This window comes from Hyaena hyaena, unplaced genomic scaffold (genome assembly GCF_003009895.1).
Source record: "Hyaena hyaena isolate Hyena2069 unplaced genomic scaffold, ASM300989v1 scaffold_95, whole genome shotgun sequence".
NCBI classification, from domain to species: domain Eukaryota; kingdom Metazoa; phylum Chordata; class Mammalia; order Carnivora; family Hyaenidae; genus Hyaena; species Hyaena hyaena.
In genome coordinates, this window is record NW_024080727.1 from 139,330 (window position 1) to 158,491 (window position 19,162).

The window sequence follows — 19,162 nt, forward strand, 5'->3', positions numbered from 1 at the left end:
AACAAATCTGATCCTGTCATTCTACTGGCCAGAGGTTCCAAAGTATGAAGCATTGTGAAATACAACTCCAACTTGCTTCCCACCACCCCAGTCTTTGTTCTAAACACACAGAACCATGGATCCCTGCTTAAGCATGCCATATATTAGCAAACTTTATTTTGCATCTCCTCTCTACACTTAGGATTCCTTTAGCATCTCATCAGTCTTACAAGCTTCAGTTCATCAAAATTCAAGCTCAATGTCATCTCATTCATAAAACCAAACACTTTCCAATGGTAGAAGAGGTACATGCTTCTGCTACTTAACAAATGGCACTGGTAGCCTGGATATCAAGGCACAGTCTGGGAGTGATTCAAATACTCATCTACACATTCCAGCTAAGAACAATTCTGCAGGGTGCCTAACACAAAGCAGTTTGTCAACAGTAACAAACTAGGGGCATGGCTCATGAGTTTGAGCCCTGTATTGGGCTCTGCCTGCTTTGGATTCTGTGTCTCCCTCTCTCTCTACCCCTCCCCTGCTGGTGATCTCTCTCTCTCTCTCTCTCTCTCTCTCTCTCTCTCTCTCTCAAAAATAAACATTTTTAAAAAATACAAAAAAGCAATAACTAAAACAGGTATATGATTATTCAATTTAATTTTAATTAAATTCCCCTTTATAGAAAGTTATCTTTTTTTAAACTAGCACTAATATGAGCATTAGAAAAGCTCAGATTTCTGGCAAAACAAACAATCATGGTAGTATCATGGATTTTGAATGTTCCTGAATTCTCAAATAAAAACATACAGGGCAACTACATGATAAACAAACACACCAAAAAGACCCATAGACATTTACAACAAATCCAGGTGACCAATAAATCCTCTTAAGGTACAAAACACAAGCAGTCAGGGCTGAGCAACAAGCTATGAGACTCGTGTGTTCCCAACACCTACATGGGAGAAAAGCCACACAGTGTCTGACATACCTAAGACCTGAAGAACTGCAAATAACTGATAGGTATTCACTGGAAAGAATGGGAGGACAATTTGAGAACAGCAGCGGACACTGGGAGGGATTCTGCCTGCTCCAATAGAGGGTGACAGTAAGGAGCCAGGCGGCAGAGCCTGAATCAACTGGAACAGTGTGACCCCTAGAAATTCTCAACACTGACCTATCAGGCCTTTCTGGACAGGGCCCCACATTGTGGAGAAACTTTTGGCAGTGGAATCAAAGTTGGGCGGGACAGGAATAACAGAGACAAAGAGCAGGTCTCGATAAAAGTGTGCAAAAGGCAAATAGCTAGGAAATGTCAGAAAGCAGCAGTTATATTTTTTGGCTGATATACATGAAAGTATGCATACACATAAATACACACAGGAAAACTAAGCCAATTTTTAAAGAACTCAAAAGAACTGATTTTATATAAAATGAGCACAAAAAAAAAAAAAAGATAACAGGATCAAATCCCTTACAAAATTACTACAAATATAGTGAGTAGCAGAATAATATCCCTACAGAAAAGAGAAGCATGCCAGAATGAGTGTTCAAAAAAGAAAAAAGGATCAAAACTGTTACTACTAAAAAACTAAAAGGCATAAGGAACATAAGTAAGGCAGGAAAGAAAACAAATAAAAATTAGAAAAACTCAAAAATGAGTTGACAGAATTCAAGAACTAATTTATAAATTTGAAGTCATTTTTGATAGGAACACAAAACCAAATAAATAATACTATAAGAAAAAAAGAAAGCAAAATGGAGAAACCTTTTTTAAAACCAAAAAAGAAATGATGCATAAGATTTTTAAAAAAGATCTGAGATAAAATATTGTAGATATGAGAGCTATCTGAGAGTATCAATTCAGAAAGACTAACACCAAAGATCTACCCTAATAAAATGATTAGATTTTAAGGAAAAAGGTTCTCTGGCATCCAGGCAAAAAAAAGCTCCTAATTTATAAAGAAAGAAACTTAGATTATCATCACACTTGGATAGAAAAGCGTTATGCGAAAGGCAAAACAGTTAAAATACTCAAAGGACACATGGGGCACCTGGATGGCTCAGTTGGTTAAGTGCCCGACTTCAGCTCAGGTCATAACCTCATGGTCTGGTTCATGAATTCAAGCCCCGTGTCAGGCTCTGTGCTGACAGTTCAGAGCCTGGAGCTGTCTTCAGATTCTGTGTCTCCCTCTCTCTCTGCTCCTCCTCCATTCGCACTCTATCTCTGTCTCTCAAAAATGAATACACGTTGAACAATTTTTAAAATAAAATAAAGTGAAATACTCAAAGGAAACAGTAAGCCAAGGATTCTACATTCAGTAGAATGGACCTTCAAGTATAAAAGGCACAGATGAGCTAATAAAACATGCATAAACAGAGAATAGTGTTTTCATGATCCCTTCCTAAAGAATCTAACAGAAAATGACTTTCTGACAATCAAAATGATAAGAGACACACAGAGAGGGCTGGTGACAAGCATTAACTATATACTTATCTCTAAGATTAAATGAGGATTAAGGGGTAAAAGGATTAGAGTATGTACAAGCTAAATGAGCTACATATAGTAAAAGTCATTTTTTAAAATGGGGAGAATTAAGGATAGCACATGTAAAAAGCTTTAGTATTGTGCTCGGTAATCAAAATTAACAGTGGCAGAATGGTTATTATTCTGAACAATCATATGCTCTGTACTGGACTTACTAAATGACCAACACGGTTGCCTCTGCAAGAGATTTTTCAAAAGAAATGCAAATTACTCCATTTTTTCTCTTGTTATTTTTACCATAAACACTTTGTAGGTGTGCCAAAAGATAGCTGACTTTTATATGTTTACATGAGAAAATGTCCAAGATAATCTTTTTTATTATGGTGGTGAGAGAAGGGATTGAAGGCAACATATACAATCTCATTTATACACACATATACAGTTAGAGCTTTTGGATGGAAGAGAATCAAAGAATTATACTTTCACCATATTTTATACTTTTGAGACCAAAAGCACCAGGAGCAGCAATAACTTAAATGCTTCTATGTTTGCCTGGTAAGGAAACTGAATTTATGATAAGAGGCCTGGAATCTGTTCAATTTCTTGTCCAGTTTCACTGAACACTAGCCATGCCCATTCCTTTACATACCATCATGCCTGCTTTTGCCTTGAGTAGTTGCAACAGGGACCCTATCTATGGCCCACAAAGCCGAAACAATATGCTGTCTGACCTTTTACAGAAAAGGTTTACCCAGTCGTGAGTGTTAAAGCATTTCTTGATTCCTTAAAAAAAAAAAGGGGAGGGGGGGGGGAGTGGGAGGAGTAGTTCCTAAAAGTTGATTTAGCTGCAGAAACATCTGTATAATCTCTTTTTAAAGATTTCCCTTGCTGCTATTTTTTCCTCCTGGTTTTCCATGCCACATTTTTATAATAAGCTAACTTAATCCTAACTTTTTTCGCCAATTATAGTTTAACTCTTCTTTACTTAGTCTCCCAATCTATCCTCAACAGTCAATGAAACCTGGGATGCCTGGGTGGCTCAGCTGGTTAAGCATCCGACTTCAGCTCAGGTCATGATCTCACGGTACATGAGTTCAACTTCTGCATGAAGCCTTAAGCTAACAGCTCAGAGCCTGGAGCCTGCTTCAGATTCTGTGCCTTCCTCTCTCTCCGCCCCTCCCTGGCTCATGCTCTATCTCTCAAAAATAAATAATTTTAATAACAAAAAAATTTTTTTAAGTCTATGAAACCTATTCTATTTTTTTTTGAGTTGACTTTTTTTTAATTTTTTTTATTTTTTTACAAATAGTTTATTGTCAAATTAGTTTCCACGGAACACTCAGTGCTCATCCCCATAAGTGTCCTCCTCTATGCCCCTCCCCCCTCCCCCCCCATCCATCAGTCCTCAGTTTTTGTCAGCATTCAAGAGTCTCTCATGGTTTGCCTCTCTCCCTTTCCCCCACCATTTCCGCCCTTCTTCTCCCCCTTGACAGAGAAACCTATTCTAATTGTTTACCCAAAGGAAACTGGGATCACAGAATTTTAAAACCAAATGGATTCTCAGCAATCATTTGATTCAGCTTCCTTTTCACAAATGAAGGCAGAAGGCCTGGGGTCCTATGTGCCTCTAGTACTTTCAGATTATGGAAGACCTCTGGGGACTTGAATTCCCTCACTTAAACAAAAGAGATTAGAATTTTATTTAACTCTGATACACTCTGATTCTATGAGGTCTCAAAGGCCTGTTCAAAATTAGTTAGTAGTGGGGTGCCTAGATGGCTCAGCTGGTTAAGTGTCTGGCTTTTGATTTCAGCTCAGGTCATGATCTCACCATTCGTGAGACCAAGCCCCATATCAGGGCTCCACACTGACAGCATGGAGCCAGCTTGGGATTTTTCTCTCCCCAGCTCATGCTCTCTCTCTCTCTCGCTCTCTCTCTCTCTCAAATAAATAAATAAGCAAGCAAGCAAGCTAGCAAGCTTTAAAAAAGAGAGATCAAAAAGACCCCTACAACAGTTTTTCTAACTTATGTTGGTAGTTCTCCGAATGTTGCTTAAATTATCTTGACTGTTAGGTTGGTTCCTTTTTATCTTTGTGTCCTTAAACAGTCCCAAATTGTGTGTATATGTGTCCCTATCTATTCTCACACTCTGTTACAATTCTGATTCCCAGTCTGTAGCTTCTATTTCTAATTCCTATTCTGTTTTCTTATTCCCAGCTTCTTACAGGACACCTCCAATTGCTCTTCTCCCAAGCTGTCATTTTCTCCACAAAACTGTGTTCTACTCTTAAAACAACAACAACAAAACAAACAAACAAACAAAAACACCAAAAAAACAAGACCCAAACTTGGGCTCCTTCCTTACCAAACTTACTTTTTATTTTTTGCATGTTTAGGTAGCTTATGTGATAGAATTATATGAGTTCTGAAATTCAGAAATTACATTCCATAAACAGTTTTTAATTTAAAATTAATTTGACATATAAATGGCAAAAGCATTACATGGTAAGTCCAATGACCTGGGTTCAAGTTATAGCTCTTTTGCTTTCTGACACTCAGTTTACTTTGTGCAGCCTACTTCACAGAACATGAAATAAAATAAAGACTTCAAAACACTTATAATGCACTGTACCAAGGTAAACAATGGCCTTCAATCAGCTAAAACAAGCCTACCTTAGCTTCCATACTTACTTCAGTGTAAATGCTTACCTTATACTCATCTTAATCCAATTTGGCACTATTCAAGAGATGTGAAGGATTTCTCTCCCCATCCTACCACCCGCTTTTCTTGCGACAGGTTAGATAAGATACATAATTCACATAACACCCTTTACAATGTACAACTCAATGTTTTTATAAATTCAGAGGTGTACAACCATCACCACGATCAATTTTGTAACATTTTCATCACCCTAAAAAGAAATTCCTTACTCCTTAGCCATCATCCTTCAATGTCCCCAACCCTAAGCACCACTCATCTACTTTCTGTCTATTCACCTGTTCTGACCATTTCATATCAATGGAATCATACAATATATGGTCCTTTGACTGGCTTCCTTCACTCAGTATAATGTTTTCAACATTTATCCATAGTGTAGCATGTATCAGTTACTTCATTTCTTTTTATTACTAAATAAAATTCCCTTATTCATTATTCATCATGTGGTGGGCAATTAGAGGTTATTTCCACTTTCTGTCTATTAGGATTTATGCTGCTATGAACATTCATGTATAAGTTATGGTGTGAATAATTTTTTTCCATTTCTGTTGGGTAAATACCTAGGAGTAGAACTGCTGGGTCACACAGTAATTCTCCACTTAACTTCTGAGGAACTCCCTGTTTTCCATCATGGCTATACCATTTTACATTTCAACCAGCCAACATCCACATCCTTGACAATACCTGTTATGGTCTATGGGTGATAACATTTCTAGTGGGTGTGACAGGGTATCTCACTGTGGTTTCTGACATACATTTTCCTGATGGCTAATGATATTAAGCATCTTTTCATGTGCTAATTGAGTATTTCTACATCTCCTTTAGAGAAATGTCTATTCAAATCCTTTGTTTTCAGCTGAATTACTTGTCTTTTCACTGTTGTTACAAGTAAGAGTTTTTGTACATTATGGATACAAGTTCCTTATCAGATATGTATTTGCAAATATTTTCTCCCATTCTGTGGGTTATCTTTCACTTTCTTGAGAGTGTTCGCTGAAACACAAGCTTTTAATTTTGATGTGGTCCAATTTATCTGTTTTCTCTTTTGTTGTCTGTGCTTTTATCATAATATCTAACCAACCACTGCCTAACCTAAGGTCACAAAAATTTACTCCGGTTTTTTTCTAAGAATTTTATAGTTTTAGCTCTTTTTTTTTTTAATTTCTTTTTTACATTTATTTTTGAGACAGAGCGAGACAGAGCACGAGCTGGGGAGGGGCAGAGAGGGAGACACAGAATCTGAAACAGGCTCCAGGATCTGAGCTGTCAGCACAGAGCCCGATGTGGAGCTCAAACCCATGGACCACGAGATCATGACCTAAGCCGAAGTTGTACGCCTAACCGACTGACCTACCGAGGCGCCCCTATAGCTTTAGCTCTTGAACATCTAAGTCTATGATCGATTTCAAGTTAATTTTGTACATGGGATGAGGTATGATTCCAAATTCTTTATTTTGCTGGGTTTTGTTCCGGCACCATCAGTTAGAGAGACTACATACTTTCCCCCACCACACTGTCTTCGCAACTTGTTCCAAGTTTACTTATTCAATCACCTCCCTAGCTGACACACTTTACCACTCACTCTTAGAATATCTCCTAAGTTCCTTTCTTTCAACTTTTACCCTTAATTCTTTAGTAAATAAATACTCAGATAATCTTTAAATAATGCTTTTTAAGAAAATTAGAAAGATGACCAAGTCATTCCTTTAAATTCCTAAGTAGGAATTTACTTAGTGGTTCAGAGGATCATAAAAACATATATGCATTTAAGAGAGAACATCTGAAACTAAAGAAAGTGTGGGTGTGTCATGGTGGCAAGAAGGGTAGAACACAGGACCCTATGAAAGCAATTACTATCTCAACCTACAGACCTACACTTGCCAATATGACAGCCATTAGACACATCATGAGTGAGCACTTAAAATATGGCTAGTCTTACTTGAAATGTGCTGAAACTGTAATACGTACATTGTGTAAAAGTCCAAATGAGAAAAGAAGTCTACCAACTTTTGAATATTGAGTACATATAGAAAATGATATTTTAAACAAAATTTTAATCTTATTTAACTTAATGTGTTTAAAATATTTTACCTGCATCTGTATTTTACATTTTTTAATGTGAAGACTAAAAAGTCTTAAATTACAGATGTGGTTTGCATTTGCATTGTATTGCTATTGGACAATGCTGGTATACAGACTTCCTAAGAGTGACTTTTTTGAATAGGCTGGCTTTCTAGGGAAAATTAAGTTTTATTGGGCACAACTAAGTACCAAGCACCAAGGGAATAGGAAATTAAGATTTCATGCCCTTAAGAAAATTATAATGCAGTAGGAGAAGGGGTAGACAACAACCAAAGGAATATATTCATTTGGCACTGAGACTCAATGGGGGAGACAGAATCCATGAGGCAAGGAGCTCTGCCTGTTTTTGTTCTCTATGCTTATCATACAGTGGAATACCAAAAAATTACTTAGCCTTGCAGATTAAATAGATTTCAGTGGTTTCTAGTATTCTAAGGTGAATAAAGTTTCCTCTGAGAATGCAAATAGAAGAATGAGAGAATATAGAAGCACCATCATATATTATTCTTGACAATAAACAAGAGAAAACATTAAGAGTTTTAATCCACAGTAATTTTATTCTTTCAAAAGAAGTTACTTCCACCTTTCTTACCACGATTATCAGATGTTAAAGAATATGATTTGACCTTATTTGGCAATACTCAGTATCTATACTCTAGGTTATTGCTAAAAGAATACAGTCTCAAATTATTTTAGTATTTACTCACCACTATTGCCAAAAGCCTATGAGCTCACCTCAAGAAGAATGAGTTTCTCATTCTTCTGTCAATGTTTCTTAAAAATCCAATGCCAGGGGTGCCTGGGTGGCTCAGTCGGTTAAGTGTTTGACTTTGGCTCAGGTCATGATCTCAAGGTTCGTGAGTTCAAGCCCCACATCGGGCTCTCTGCTGTTAGCACAGAGCCTGCTTCAGATCCTCTGTCCCCCTCTCTCACCAACCCTCCCCGCCACTCTCAAAAATAAACATAAAAATAAACCACTAAAAAAAAAAAAATGTAATGCCAGAGGCCATGGTCCTCCATTTCAAACTGGAACATTGTAAAAACACATATTAGGGGTCCCATTCCAAACTAAATGAATCAGAACCTCCTTGTTCATTGGGAAGTTACCAGGTTGATTTCTCTCTCTTTTTTTTTTAATGTTTTACTTATTTCTAGGAGAGAGAGAGACAGCATGAGCAGGGGAGGGTCAGAGAGAGAGGGAGTCACAGACTCTGAAACAGGCTCCAGGCTCTGAGCCGGCAGTCAGCACAGAGCCCGACGCGGGGCTCGAACCCACGAACCGCGAGATCATGACCTAAGCGAAAGTCGGACGCTTAACCGACTAAGCCACCCAGGCGCCCCAGGTTGATTTCTCTTTACGGTAAACCTAGAGAGCCACAGTTCTAGGTCAGTGGTCAGCAAACTATAGACTCTAGGCCAAATAAATAAGTAAGTAAAGTTTTACTGGAATATAGCTGTACTCATTTGTTTACCTACTACCTGTGGTGCTTCTGCAATACAACTGGAGAGTTGAGTAGCTGTGACAAATTTATGGTCTACAAAGTGTAAAATGTTTATTTATCATCTGGTACTTCAAAATACATTTTGCCAATAATGCTCTAAAATAGCCTAAATCTTATTCTGGATCAACTGAGAATACCAAAAAACTATCAAATTTCAAAGTACTGTTCTGTAGCCTCAGAGAATGAAGTCAACTGAATTATGCCTCAACTTCTACTGACAGGGCTAATTTTAAAAACCTTCAAAAAACAATTCCTGAAAACAAAAAACAAAAAAAAAAAACAATTCCTAGAGGGATGGTCATTGAGGACTTCCATTCTGTCACAGTCTCTGTGATGAGGCCCAGAAGCAACACAGGTCTATGTTCTCAGAACAACAGCTAACATGTTTAAAAATGAAAGAATTATTAATAATAAACTCATCTCTATATCTTGTGATGACACTTTTCTGGCCTGGTACCTCTCTCATAACAAAAGAAAACTGAAGTATGAGAAGAGCTCATCTACAGATCAGAACTTACACTACTCTTCTAAGTAGAAAACTCAGACTTGCCTGATTATTACACCTGACATGAGTTGCTATGATACTTCTAACACATTCAGAAAACTGGATTCTGTTTTCTCAATATTCAAGATCTTTTCCTACTTTACCTAAGCAAATGAAATACAGATCTGTAGTAACTACATTTAGCATTTCCCCATATTTGAAAACTTAACAAAACCAGGCAAAATAGCAGACAGGAGAAAATAACTTTAGCTAATTTATGTCTTCTTTTACTTACACTTAAAAGGTAGGAGGAAAAAACAAACATAATGTGATAATGCCAAATTATCCTTATGGTCTTGAATGATCTAGCTTCTACTTAAAGAAATTATATAAGGAATAGCAATTTAAACCCAACGTAAGCAGAATAAAGGAAATATTAAAATAAGAGCAGAAATCAATGAAACAAAAAATAAAGAGTAGCAATGAAAAAATCTGGTTTTTGAAAAGATCAGTAAGACTGTTAAACCTCTAGCTAGACTGACCAAGAAATAAAAGACACAAATTACCAACATGAGAAATGAAAAAAGGGACATTATTACAGACCCTACATTAGAATAAGGGAATATTAACCATTTTATCCTCATAAATTTGCTAACTTAGATGAAAGGGACAAATAATTTGAAACATACAAATTACCAAAGCTACCCAAAAAACTAACAAGAGATATATAACTTGAATAGTTCTATGTAAAATTAAAGGAACTGAATTTATAGTGATAAGCTTTCCCACAGAAACAAACACAAACAAAAAAAAATTCCCTAGGATCAGATGGTTACTCTGGTGAATTCTATCAAGCATTTAAGTAAGAAATTACATCAACCATACATAAACTCTACCACAGAACTCAAAAGGAAGAAATACTTTCCAACAGCTGGTTTTGAGGCTAGTTGCTTTCCCTGATACTAAAACCAGATAAAACAATACAAGAAAAAAGTCTTAACCCAATCCTTCATAAACACAGAAACAAGTATCCTTAGAAAGCATTAGCAAAATGGGCTAATGGGTGGCTCAGCTGATTAGGCGCCTGACTTGATTTCAGCTCAGGTCATAATCTCACAATCTTGGGATCCAGTCCCATGCAGGGCTCTGCACTGGGCACGGAGACTACTTAAGATTCTCTATCCCCCTCCCCCTTTATCCCTTCTCTCCTTGACTCGGAAGGAAAGGAAGGGAAGGAAGGAAGGAAGAAAACATTAGCAAATCAAACCTATTAACATATAAAATGGAAGATACATCACAACCAATTGGATTTATCTTGGGAAGGAAAGCTGTTCAAGTATTCAGAAAGCAAGACAATGATTACACCAACAACTAATAAGAATACTCATATGCTAACCTCAGGCAATACTTGTGAAAACAAAGTACTGGGGGCACCTTGGTGGCTCAGTCGGTTAAGCAATGACTTTGGCTCAAGTCATGATCTCATGGTTCATGAGTTCAAGCCCTGTGTCGGGCTCTGTGCTGACCATAACCTGATAAAGGGCATATACAATAACCTTACAGCTAACATCATACTTAATGGTGAAAGACTGAATATTTTCATCTAAAATTAGGAATAAGGCAAGGATGTGTGCTCACCATTCCTATTTAGTAATACTATCCTGGAAATCCTAGCTGGTGCAAAGAGGCAAGAAAAAGAAACTGCATACAGATCAAAAGGAAGAAATAAAACTGCCTCTATTCACAGATGCCATGACTACATAGAAGAAAAGTTACAAGTTCACTATTAAAGAAAAAAACCAATGGTATTTCTATATATGAACAATCAAATTTAAATTTAAAAAATCATTTACAACAGTACCAGGAAACATGAAATGTACTTAATAAAATCTAGCAAACTGTATATAAGATCTGCATGCCGAACACTATAAACAGTAATAAGAAAATAAAATAGAAAAATACAACATGTTCAAAGTTTGGAAGACTCAATATCGTCAATTCTCCCCAAATTAATCTGTAGATTAATGTAATATAAATCTGAGTTTTTATTTGACAAACATATTCTAAAATTTATGTAGAAAAGCAAGAGAACTAAAATAGTCAAAACAATTTAAAAAAAAAGAAATTTGGAGGATTCACGCTACCTGATTCCTATACCTATAAATCTATAATGTAAATATAAATCTATAGTAACAAAGGCAGAAGTGATTGAAGACACACAGGATCTACAGAACAGACTAGGGAAAGACCTATTTTTGACAAAGGTAGAGAGTATCTCATGAAGAAAGGAAAATCTTTTCACAAACAGATGCCCAAAAAATTGTGTACATCCATATTAAGAAAAAGAATCCTCTGTCCACATCTTATAACATATGCAGAATTTTACTCAAAACATCCAGAAAAAAAACCTGTGACCCTGGACTTGGCAAAGATATCTCAAAAGCATGCCTGATAAAAGTAAAAACTAACAAATTGGACTTTATCAAAATCTAAAACTTAAGCTCTGCAAAAGACACTATTAAGAGAAGGAAAAAAGCAAGTTGGAGACTGGTAAAAATATCTGCAAAACAGTATCTGGTAAATAACTTGTACCTTGAATATATAAATGAATAACTCTAAAACTCAGTAACAACTTCAGTGCACCAAAAGCCACAATCAACAGAGTGAAAAGACAATCCATAGAATGAGAAAAAATATGTACAAGTCATATCTGCTAAGGAGCTAATATTCAGAACATATAAAAAATTTTTAAAACTCAACTAAAAACCACCCAGTTAAAAAATGGACAAAGAGCTTGAATAGATGGCAACTTTATGTGTATTTTACTCAACTAAAACAAAAACAAACAAAAAAATGCCACAATACCTCAATATAAAGAAATCAAACAGCCCTATTAAAAGTAGGCAAAAGATTTAAATAGATTTTACCAAAAAAGACATATGAATGATAAACACACAGATACTGAATATCCTTAGTCTTCAGAGAAATGCAAACAAAAACCACAATGACAAACACACTACACACCTATTAGAGTGGCTCAAGTTAGGGGGGTAAAAAAAAACCCTGATAATATCAAGTGTTGATAACGATACAAAAGCAACAGAACTCTTATACACAGCTAGTGGAGATGCAAAAATGGTACAGACCATTTGGTGGTTTCTTATAAATGTTCGCTTACCGTAAGACCCAGAAGAAGTGTATTTACCCGAGAGAAATGAAAAGTTATGTTCATACAAAAATCTGTACACTAGTGCAGATTTATAACCACAAAAAATTGCAAAATATCCAAATAATTACACATTCATACAATAGAGCAATACCTAAGCTATAAGGAGCTTATAATAATGGCAACACGAGAAACTGATAAAAGCAACGTCATGGAGAAGTCTCCAAATGCATTAGGCTCGGAGGACAAGAAGCTAGTCTTAAAAGGCTGTATATTATGTGAATTTACTTACATGACTGTGGGAAAAAGTAAAAGTAAAGAACAGAAACACATCAGTGGCTGCTAAGTGCTAGGGTAAGGGGACAAAGTTAATGACAAATGGGTACAAGAGAAAAGTTTAAGGTGATGGGACAGTTATATATTTTGCTTGTGCTGGTGCTTACGAGACTATATGAATTTATCAAACTCAGAACTGTACACAGAGGATAAACTTTACTATGTGCAAATTATACCAATAAAAGCAATAAAGGTATTAAGAAAATAAATGTAATGTGATAAAATAAAATACACAATAAAAAATTATATCACAACCAAACAAACACTTGTAAGGTATGAAGTTATTTTACAACATGTTTAATCTGATTTAAAAATGCTACCTATTAGCACATTTCAAACAGAGTTTGAAAGGCCATATTTCAGCCTTAACAACTGAAAGTTAAGGTTATTGTTACTTATTTCTTTTACCACTTAGGAAGACATTAAAAAAAAGTCAACCATATCTTATCTGAAACCACTGTTTTTTAATAATTACTTTACCCATTATCTATTATGTTCGGATTCAAAGATTCACAAGATAATCAGGGGCAGAGTTCAGGAACATAATTTACCTGCCCTTTTCCATTTTCTTAGTAATGGATATAGCTAGTAGAAACAGTAGTGTGAAGTATTTAAATATTCTCTAACCTCTTTCTATTCTCTATTCCTATTTCTAGTCTCTAAAGGGAAGAGTAATCAGAAGAGTTAGCTCTTTTCGAAGAGGATAGGGGAGAATTATGGAAGGCACTTCCTTCATCTTAAGCATAAATAGTTGCCATTAGTCCCATTTTAAACCTGTGAAAACCTAGACTTCAGCAGAGGGTTAGGTCACTTGCGTTTCTAAAGGAAAAGAAGGAACTATGATTCAAATTCAGAGCAGTCTCACTTAAGACAAAGCTTTTTTTTTTTTTTAAGTTTATTTATTTTGAGAGAGACAGAGACAGCCCAAGTGGGGGAAGGGCGGAGAGAGAGAGAGAATCCCAAGCAGGCTTCATGGTGTCAGTGCAGGACCTTACATAGGGCTCGAACTCATGAAACTTCGAAATCATAATTCATGAAATCATGATCTGAGCTGAAACCAAGAGTCAGATGCTCAACGGACTGAGCCACCCAGGGGCCCCTAAAGCTCTTACTTTTAGAAAGCTTACTGCTATTTGCTCTCTGTCCATCTGCAACTGCTTAAGCAATAGCTTGGGTCTACATGTTTCAAATCAAAAATATCTTTTAAAGGTTTATTACTCACATGATCTGGTTTGATTTTAAATCCCAACCCTATAATACATGTACATATATTCAGAAAGTCTGAAGCAGTTTACAGTTTATATCATCACGCACTGTGTTTTATTTGATGACTCAAATTTTTAAAAATAAATCACTTAATTTCTCAAGTAAGGAATAAAAAAAAGCAAATAAACAAATAACCACCAAAAGGATATATGAAAATATAATCATGTCCACTTTTATCCTTAATAAAAGATTTATTGCAACTTTAATTTTAAACAAAGGAATATAGAAGTTTTTTTCCCTTTCTTCTGACTTCCTGACATCTGGCTTTCCTCTATTGTTTTCCAAAGCTGCCGGTATCCTGAGTTATACACAGATTATTTACTGCAACAGAAAACTTACCCTGTGAAGCGTCACTGTGTGTTGTTCCCATATAGCTGTTTCCTCCATTGCTGTGTTCTGAGAAAGAAAAAGAAAAACAAATCATTTACCTGTTAAGAAAATATATTTAATAAAGTGAGATAATCCAGCAATTTGCACACTTAAATACCAAAATTCATATTGTTAATATTAGATATTCTGAAAAGAGTTTAATAATTATGGAAGGCTTTTGTTTGCTTTTTGTTTTTGTTGTAAGAGACAGGAAACTACACACAGGAACTTCCTTTGTTTTTAACTTAATTTGGACAGATGCTGCTCTACACTCATTTCATGCCAGCTGAAATCAGCATTCAAGTTAATTCTGTAACTTTGTACTTAACATCAGATAGAAAAGAATAAAAGTTGGAATAGTACTATTTTAAAATATCTGATGACAACATAAAACATTTAAAAAGCATTCCTTACATTGTGCAAAGGAAGGAAAAGTCAAATACTTCTGAACTCAGTAAGTATAAATATACATGTTACAGGAAACTAGATAAGACCATTAGATATGTTTGGACATTGGTTGCTTTATTATCACACAGTTAAGCACTACTGCACCACCTAGTTTCAGTTTTGCTACAGAATTATCCTTTCAAGCTGCTTATAACCCTAAGTTTAAAAAAAAAAAAAAAAGGGTTTTCTAGTATATGTATGTGGGCACACAAAACAAAAAACCAAATTTAACTACAAAGTATCCCCAAGAATCACCATAAAATTAAACCAACACACCTTCAATTTGAGTACTACTCAAACCACACTGTAGCTCAGGCTCACCTCCTGTCAAGAACTTCTTAGTAGAAAGGGAAATAAGTTACTATTCAAGGCATTAGCACTAAAGAATTCAAAAAAAGTTTCTTAGAAATTGGGTTAATTGCTCTTAGAGGCTTAAATAACTCAGTCTCTTTTAAGGTTACCATTTTATGGAACTGGGGTTACTAAAAATATATTTACAAACTTTTTTTTTTTTTTTTTTACACAAAAGTCTTTTCAGAATTAACAAACAGCAGGGAAAAGGGGAGAATCCTGAGCATGACATTCTCAGAACATCACAGGTTACCCACTGTTAGAAATGCTGATTTCACAAGTGAGATCCGTTTTCTATTACACTGCTGTCATTAGCATCGTGAGAATATGCCCATCAAGGTGCCACGGACCCATTTCTCCTTTCCCACAACATCTTTAATCGAAGATTAATGCCATTTTAGAAAATGAATCGCTATAAAGAAAGCCTGCTTCCCTAGATTCAAAGCAACCAGATTAACTTTCCTGCCAGATGAAAAGACAGGGAGAGAAAGGACCTCTCTGTTCACTCCCATAGATGAGAGCTACCAACCTTACCAGTTTTGTTTCAATCTTCCAATCAAACGGAGCAAAACCTCCCTTTAATGAGACCACGGCTAGAAATGCTGTTTTGTTTTTTCACAAAAATTGACCAGGATTTAATGTATTAAAAAAAAATTCCTCCATCAAAGTGAAGTAATGATGATATGAGTAATTCTGCTAAACATTGAGAGTCCTACTGAAATATACATGATAAAAATATCTGCAATAATTGCCAGTTTGTCCAACCTTAGCTGACTTATTAAAAATGAGAACTGCTTGCATGGCTCTAAAACTCTTATTTTCTCGATCCACTTTAACCAGCAGCACTGCTTCAACTGCCTTTTTAATATTTCATATCAGTGCAAAGGGAAAGTGATCTGACAACAGGCAAGTATTACGATAACATATTCTTTGGTATGAAGCAGCTTATCATCCTCCATATGATTTTAATGACCACGAAGTCTTCCATCTTATAAAAATATTAATCAAAGAAATTCATTTAATGTTAAGGAAGGAAAATCAGGTTACGAAACAACTTCTATTTTGTTATCCTAATTATGTTTAAACATGAGTAGTAAAGGAGGCTGAAATGACACAAAATGTTAACACTGATCATCTTCAAAGTGAAGGGATTAGGAAGAACATTTTTTCTTTAGATATTTTATCTTTTTGCTTTCTTTTCTTTATTCCCAATCAGAATAAACTGCCAGTGTATTTTAAGCCACATTCACCAAATCCCCTTTGAAACTTCAAATATCCTTATTAACTTTGTTTTCGGAAACCAAGTAATATTTAAAGAGATTATTCTGTTTTATTGTTAATTATAAAAAGTAGTTATTCTACTGTTGGTAAAGGATCTAATACATTAAGGTCTTAATGTATAAGCCTGAAGAAAACTGCAGTAAGAGAAATTAATTTTGTTCATATAAGGGAAAAACTAAAAATACTAAAACAACTGCTCCTGGCATTCCAAAGTAAATGTTTCTTTAGAGGGATTAGAAAAGTACACATCTCAACTAACTTAGTGGCTTCCTGAAAAAGGGTAGTAATAGCTCACTTCTCTGTTAAAGCCAAACATGGCCTTATTAGCTTCATTTATCACAAGGGAGACCTATGCAATACAGAATGACACATTAAAAAGGTGATTAATTAGGCCCTTGACCAGCACATTAAACCAATTTAATCCATAATATGAACAAGTTATTATGTCTTGCTAATCCTACTACTTAAACCACAAAACAACAACAAAACGTAGTCCTAGTTTAAATCACAACACGCCCTCTCTCTCTACTCTCTAGCCTTGGTTTCCTTCAGTGGCAGAAGCAGCCAAATTCTATCTGTGTTTGTTTTATATATTACCAGGTGGACCTTACATGCAGTTCTCAATGAGTAGAGAAGAGAATAGATGAACAAATGGATTTATGATAATGCAAATATAGTAAAATATAATGGAAGACTCTTATTTGTCAGGATTCAAGTATCCATTGCAAAATTCTTTTGACTTTACTATGTTTGAAAATAATCATAATAAAATGGAGGGGGTGTCTTAGAGTAAATCACTCAGAAACTGAAGGCTAAAAGTGATATAAAACAGCTTTTATGTTAATAAATACTATTTTTTCCTTCTTTCTTTCTTTTTTTTTTTTTTTTTGAGACAGCAAGAGTGCATGCGTGCACACACACGCACAAGTGGGGAAGAAGCAGAGAGAAAGAGAGGGAAAAAGAGAATCATAATTAAGCAGGCTCCACACCCAGCAGGAATCCTGACACAGGCCTCAATCCCAGGACCCTGGGATCATGACCTGAGCCCAAATCAAGAGTCAGATGCTTCACTTACTCTGCCACCCAGGTACCCCTATTAGACACTACTTTCATGAACGCCACAAAAAGAAAAAGCAAGTTCACTACTGACAGAATTTTGATACTTTTTAGAAAAAGGGAGACAGAGGGTTTCCTTTGTTAGAATACCTAAGGGTTCCTTATGTTTTCACTATGACCCCTTTTGTAAAAGTGTTTTATCAAGTTCATCTATTACCTATACAAATAAATGATGATTTAAACTCAACCTACTTATTGTAAAGCTGCTTCTTGTTTCTTATTAAAAACAATGCAAAATTATGTTAACTTGGACATGGATCTTCTGATAAACCTATAGTCTCATTCCCAGGGCTCTGGGAGACAAAAGAAAAAACATTACTCCTTTAAGCACAATACCAGCACTATTATTCCCTAGTAATCTGGAAAGATGCTGTTAAACGGAAAATGAACTAGACGAGAAATACTGAGAAGAGAGCCCAAATCTGCCATACTAGATAGGTGACCTTAGTTTTCCTTACCTATAAAATTAAAGAACTGGATGAAATTATCTCAAGTAAAAGGTTCTTTCTACCTTCAAAATTCTATGGGACTATAATTCTAATTGTAGTCCAATCCCAATTCCAATTTCAAACTTGCTGCAAATTCAGTAATTAGTAAAGTATTGCAGGAATCAGGAGTGAATGCAAATTGTGACTACCGGATTTGGAGTTCTGAGTATATTTCTCAGTCGGCATCAACTGACTAGAATCACAATTTCTGAAGAAGCAAAAAGCTGCATTTCAGAATCTGCCAAGAGTTTGTTTGGTTTCTTTGTTCTAAGATCCAGCTGGCAAAGACACTACTCAGATCACCAACTCTGAAGGGCTTCCTGCCAGAACTTCAGATCCCCATTCTAGGCAGTTTCACTGTCCTTTAGGGATGATTACAGATCAAATGGGGAAAAGACAGGAGGATACAAGAACTGACAAAACAAGATGAACCTATAACTGGGAGAAAACCAAATCCAAAACAATAAATAAGGCAACTATTCTACAAATGAAGGAAAATCTTCACATTATCTAGATACATGGCAAGATTTATAGTCAGTTAAATTTTATTGTTATAGCTGTAATTTTAAAAGCAACCCATTCATTTATTCACTCATTCGTTCAACAAATTTTATCAGATATGCTAAGTGCTGGGGAGGCCAAAAATAGGTCTCTCTTCCTCTCTAAAGGGCTCAAGGAGAAAGTTTTTATAACACTACATAAATGGTGTAGAAGAGGATTCTGCCTGCTGTGAAGATCAGAGACGGTATTCCCTGAGTAAACAATGTCCAAGTTGAATCCTGGAAAATGACCAGGAAAAAAGATTGGGGAGAGATGTTTCAGAAGAAACATCACATCAGCAAGGTTATTGATGCTGCACATAAAGCTGGCTGTGAGATGGCTGAATTGAACCATGTGTGGATGAGGAAAGGGTAAAAAGAGAAGTTGCAAAAATGCCATCAGAAGTTGCAAAAATGCCATCACACCCGGCCATGTAATATAATGCTAAGGACTCTAAACTCTGTGGGAAAACACTAAGGAATTTCAGGCAATCATATGACATAGCCCAAACTCATTCTGAAGGCTGTTACGTCAAAGATGGCTTTAAGGC

The 19,162-nt window shown here is 35.7% G+C and overlaps 1 protein-coding gene across 6 annotated transcripts in view; it reads right to left on the minus strand.

The window, feature by feature from the left end:
* Positions 1-19,162, minus strand: part of TJP1 (tight junction protein 1) — a 101,436-nt gene that overhangs the window by 61,311 nt on the left and 20,963 nt on the right. For all 6 annotated transcript variants that reach the window (XM_039235047.1, XM_039235046.1, XM_039235045.1 and 3 more), the window contains exon 2: positions 14,360-14,416. In XM_039235047.1, coding sequence (XP_039090978.1) covers positions 14,360-14,416 — 57 coding nt within the window. The remainder of the gene's footprint in view (positions 1-14,359; positions 14,417-19,162) is intronic.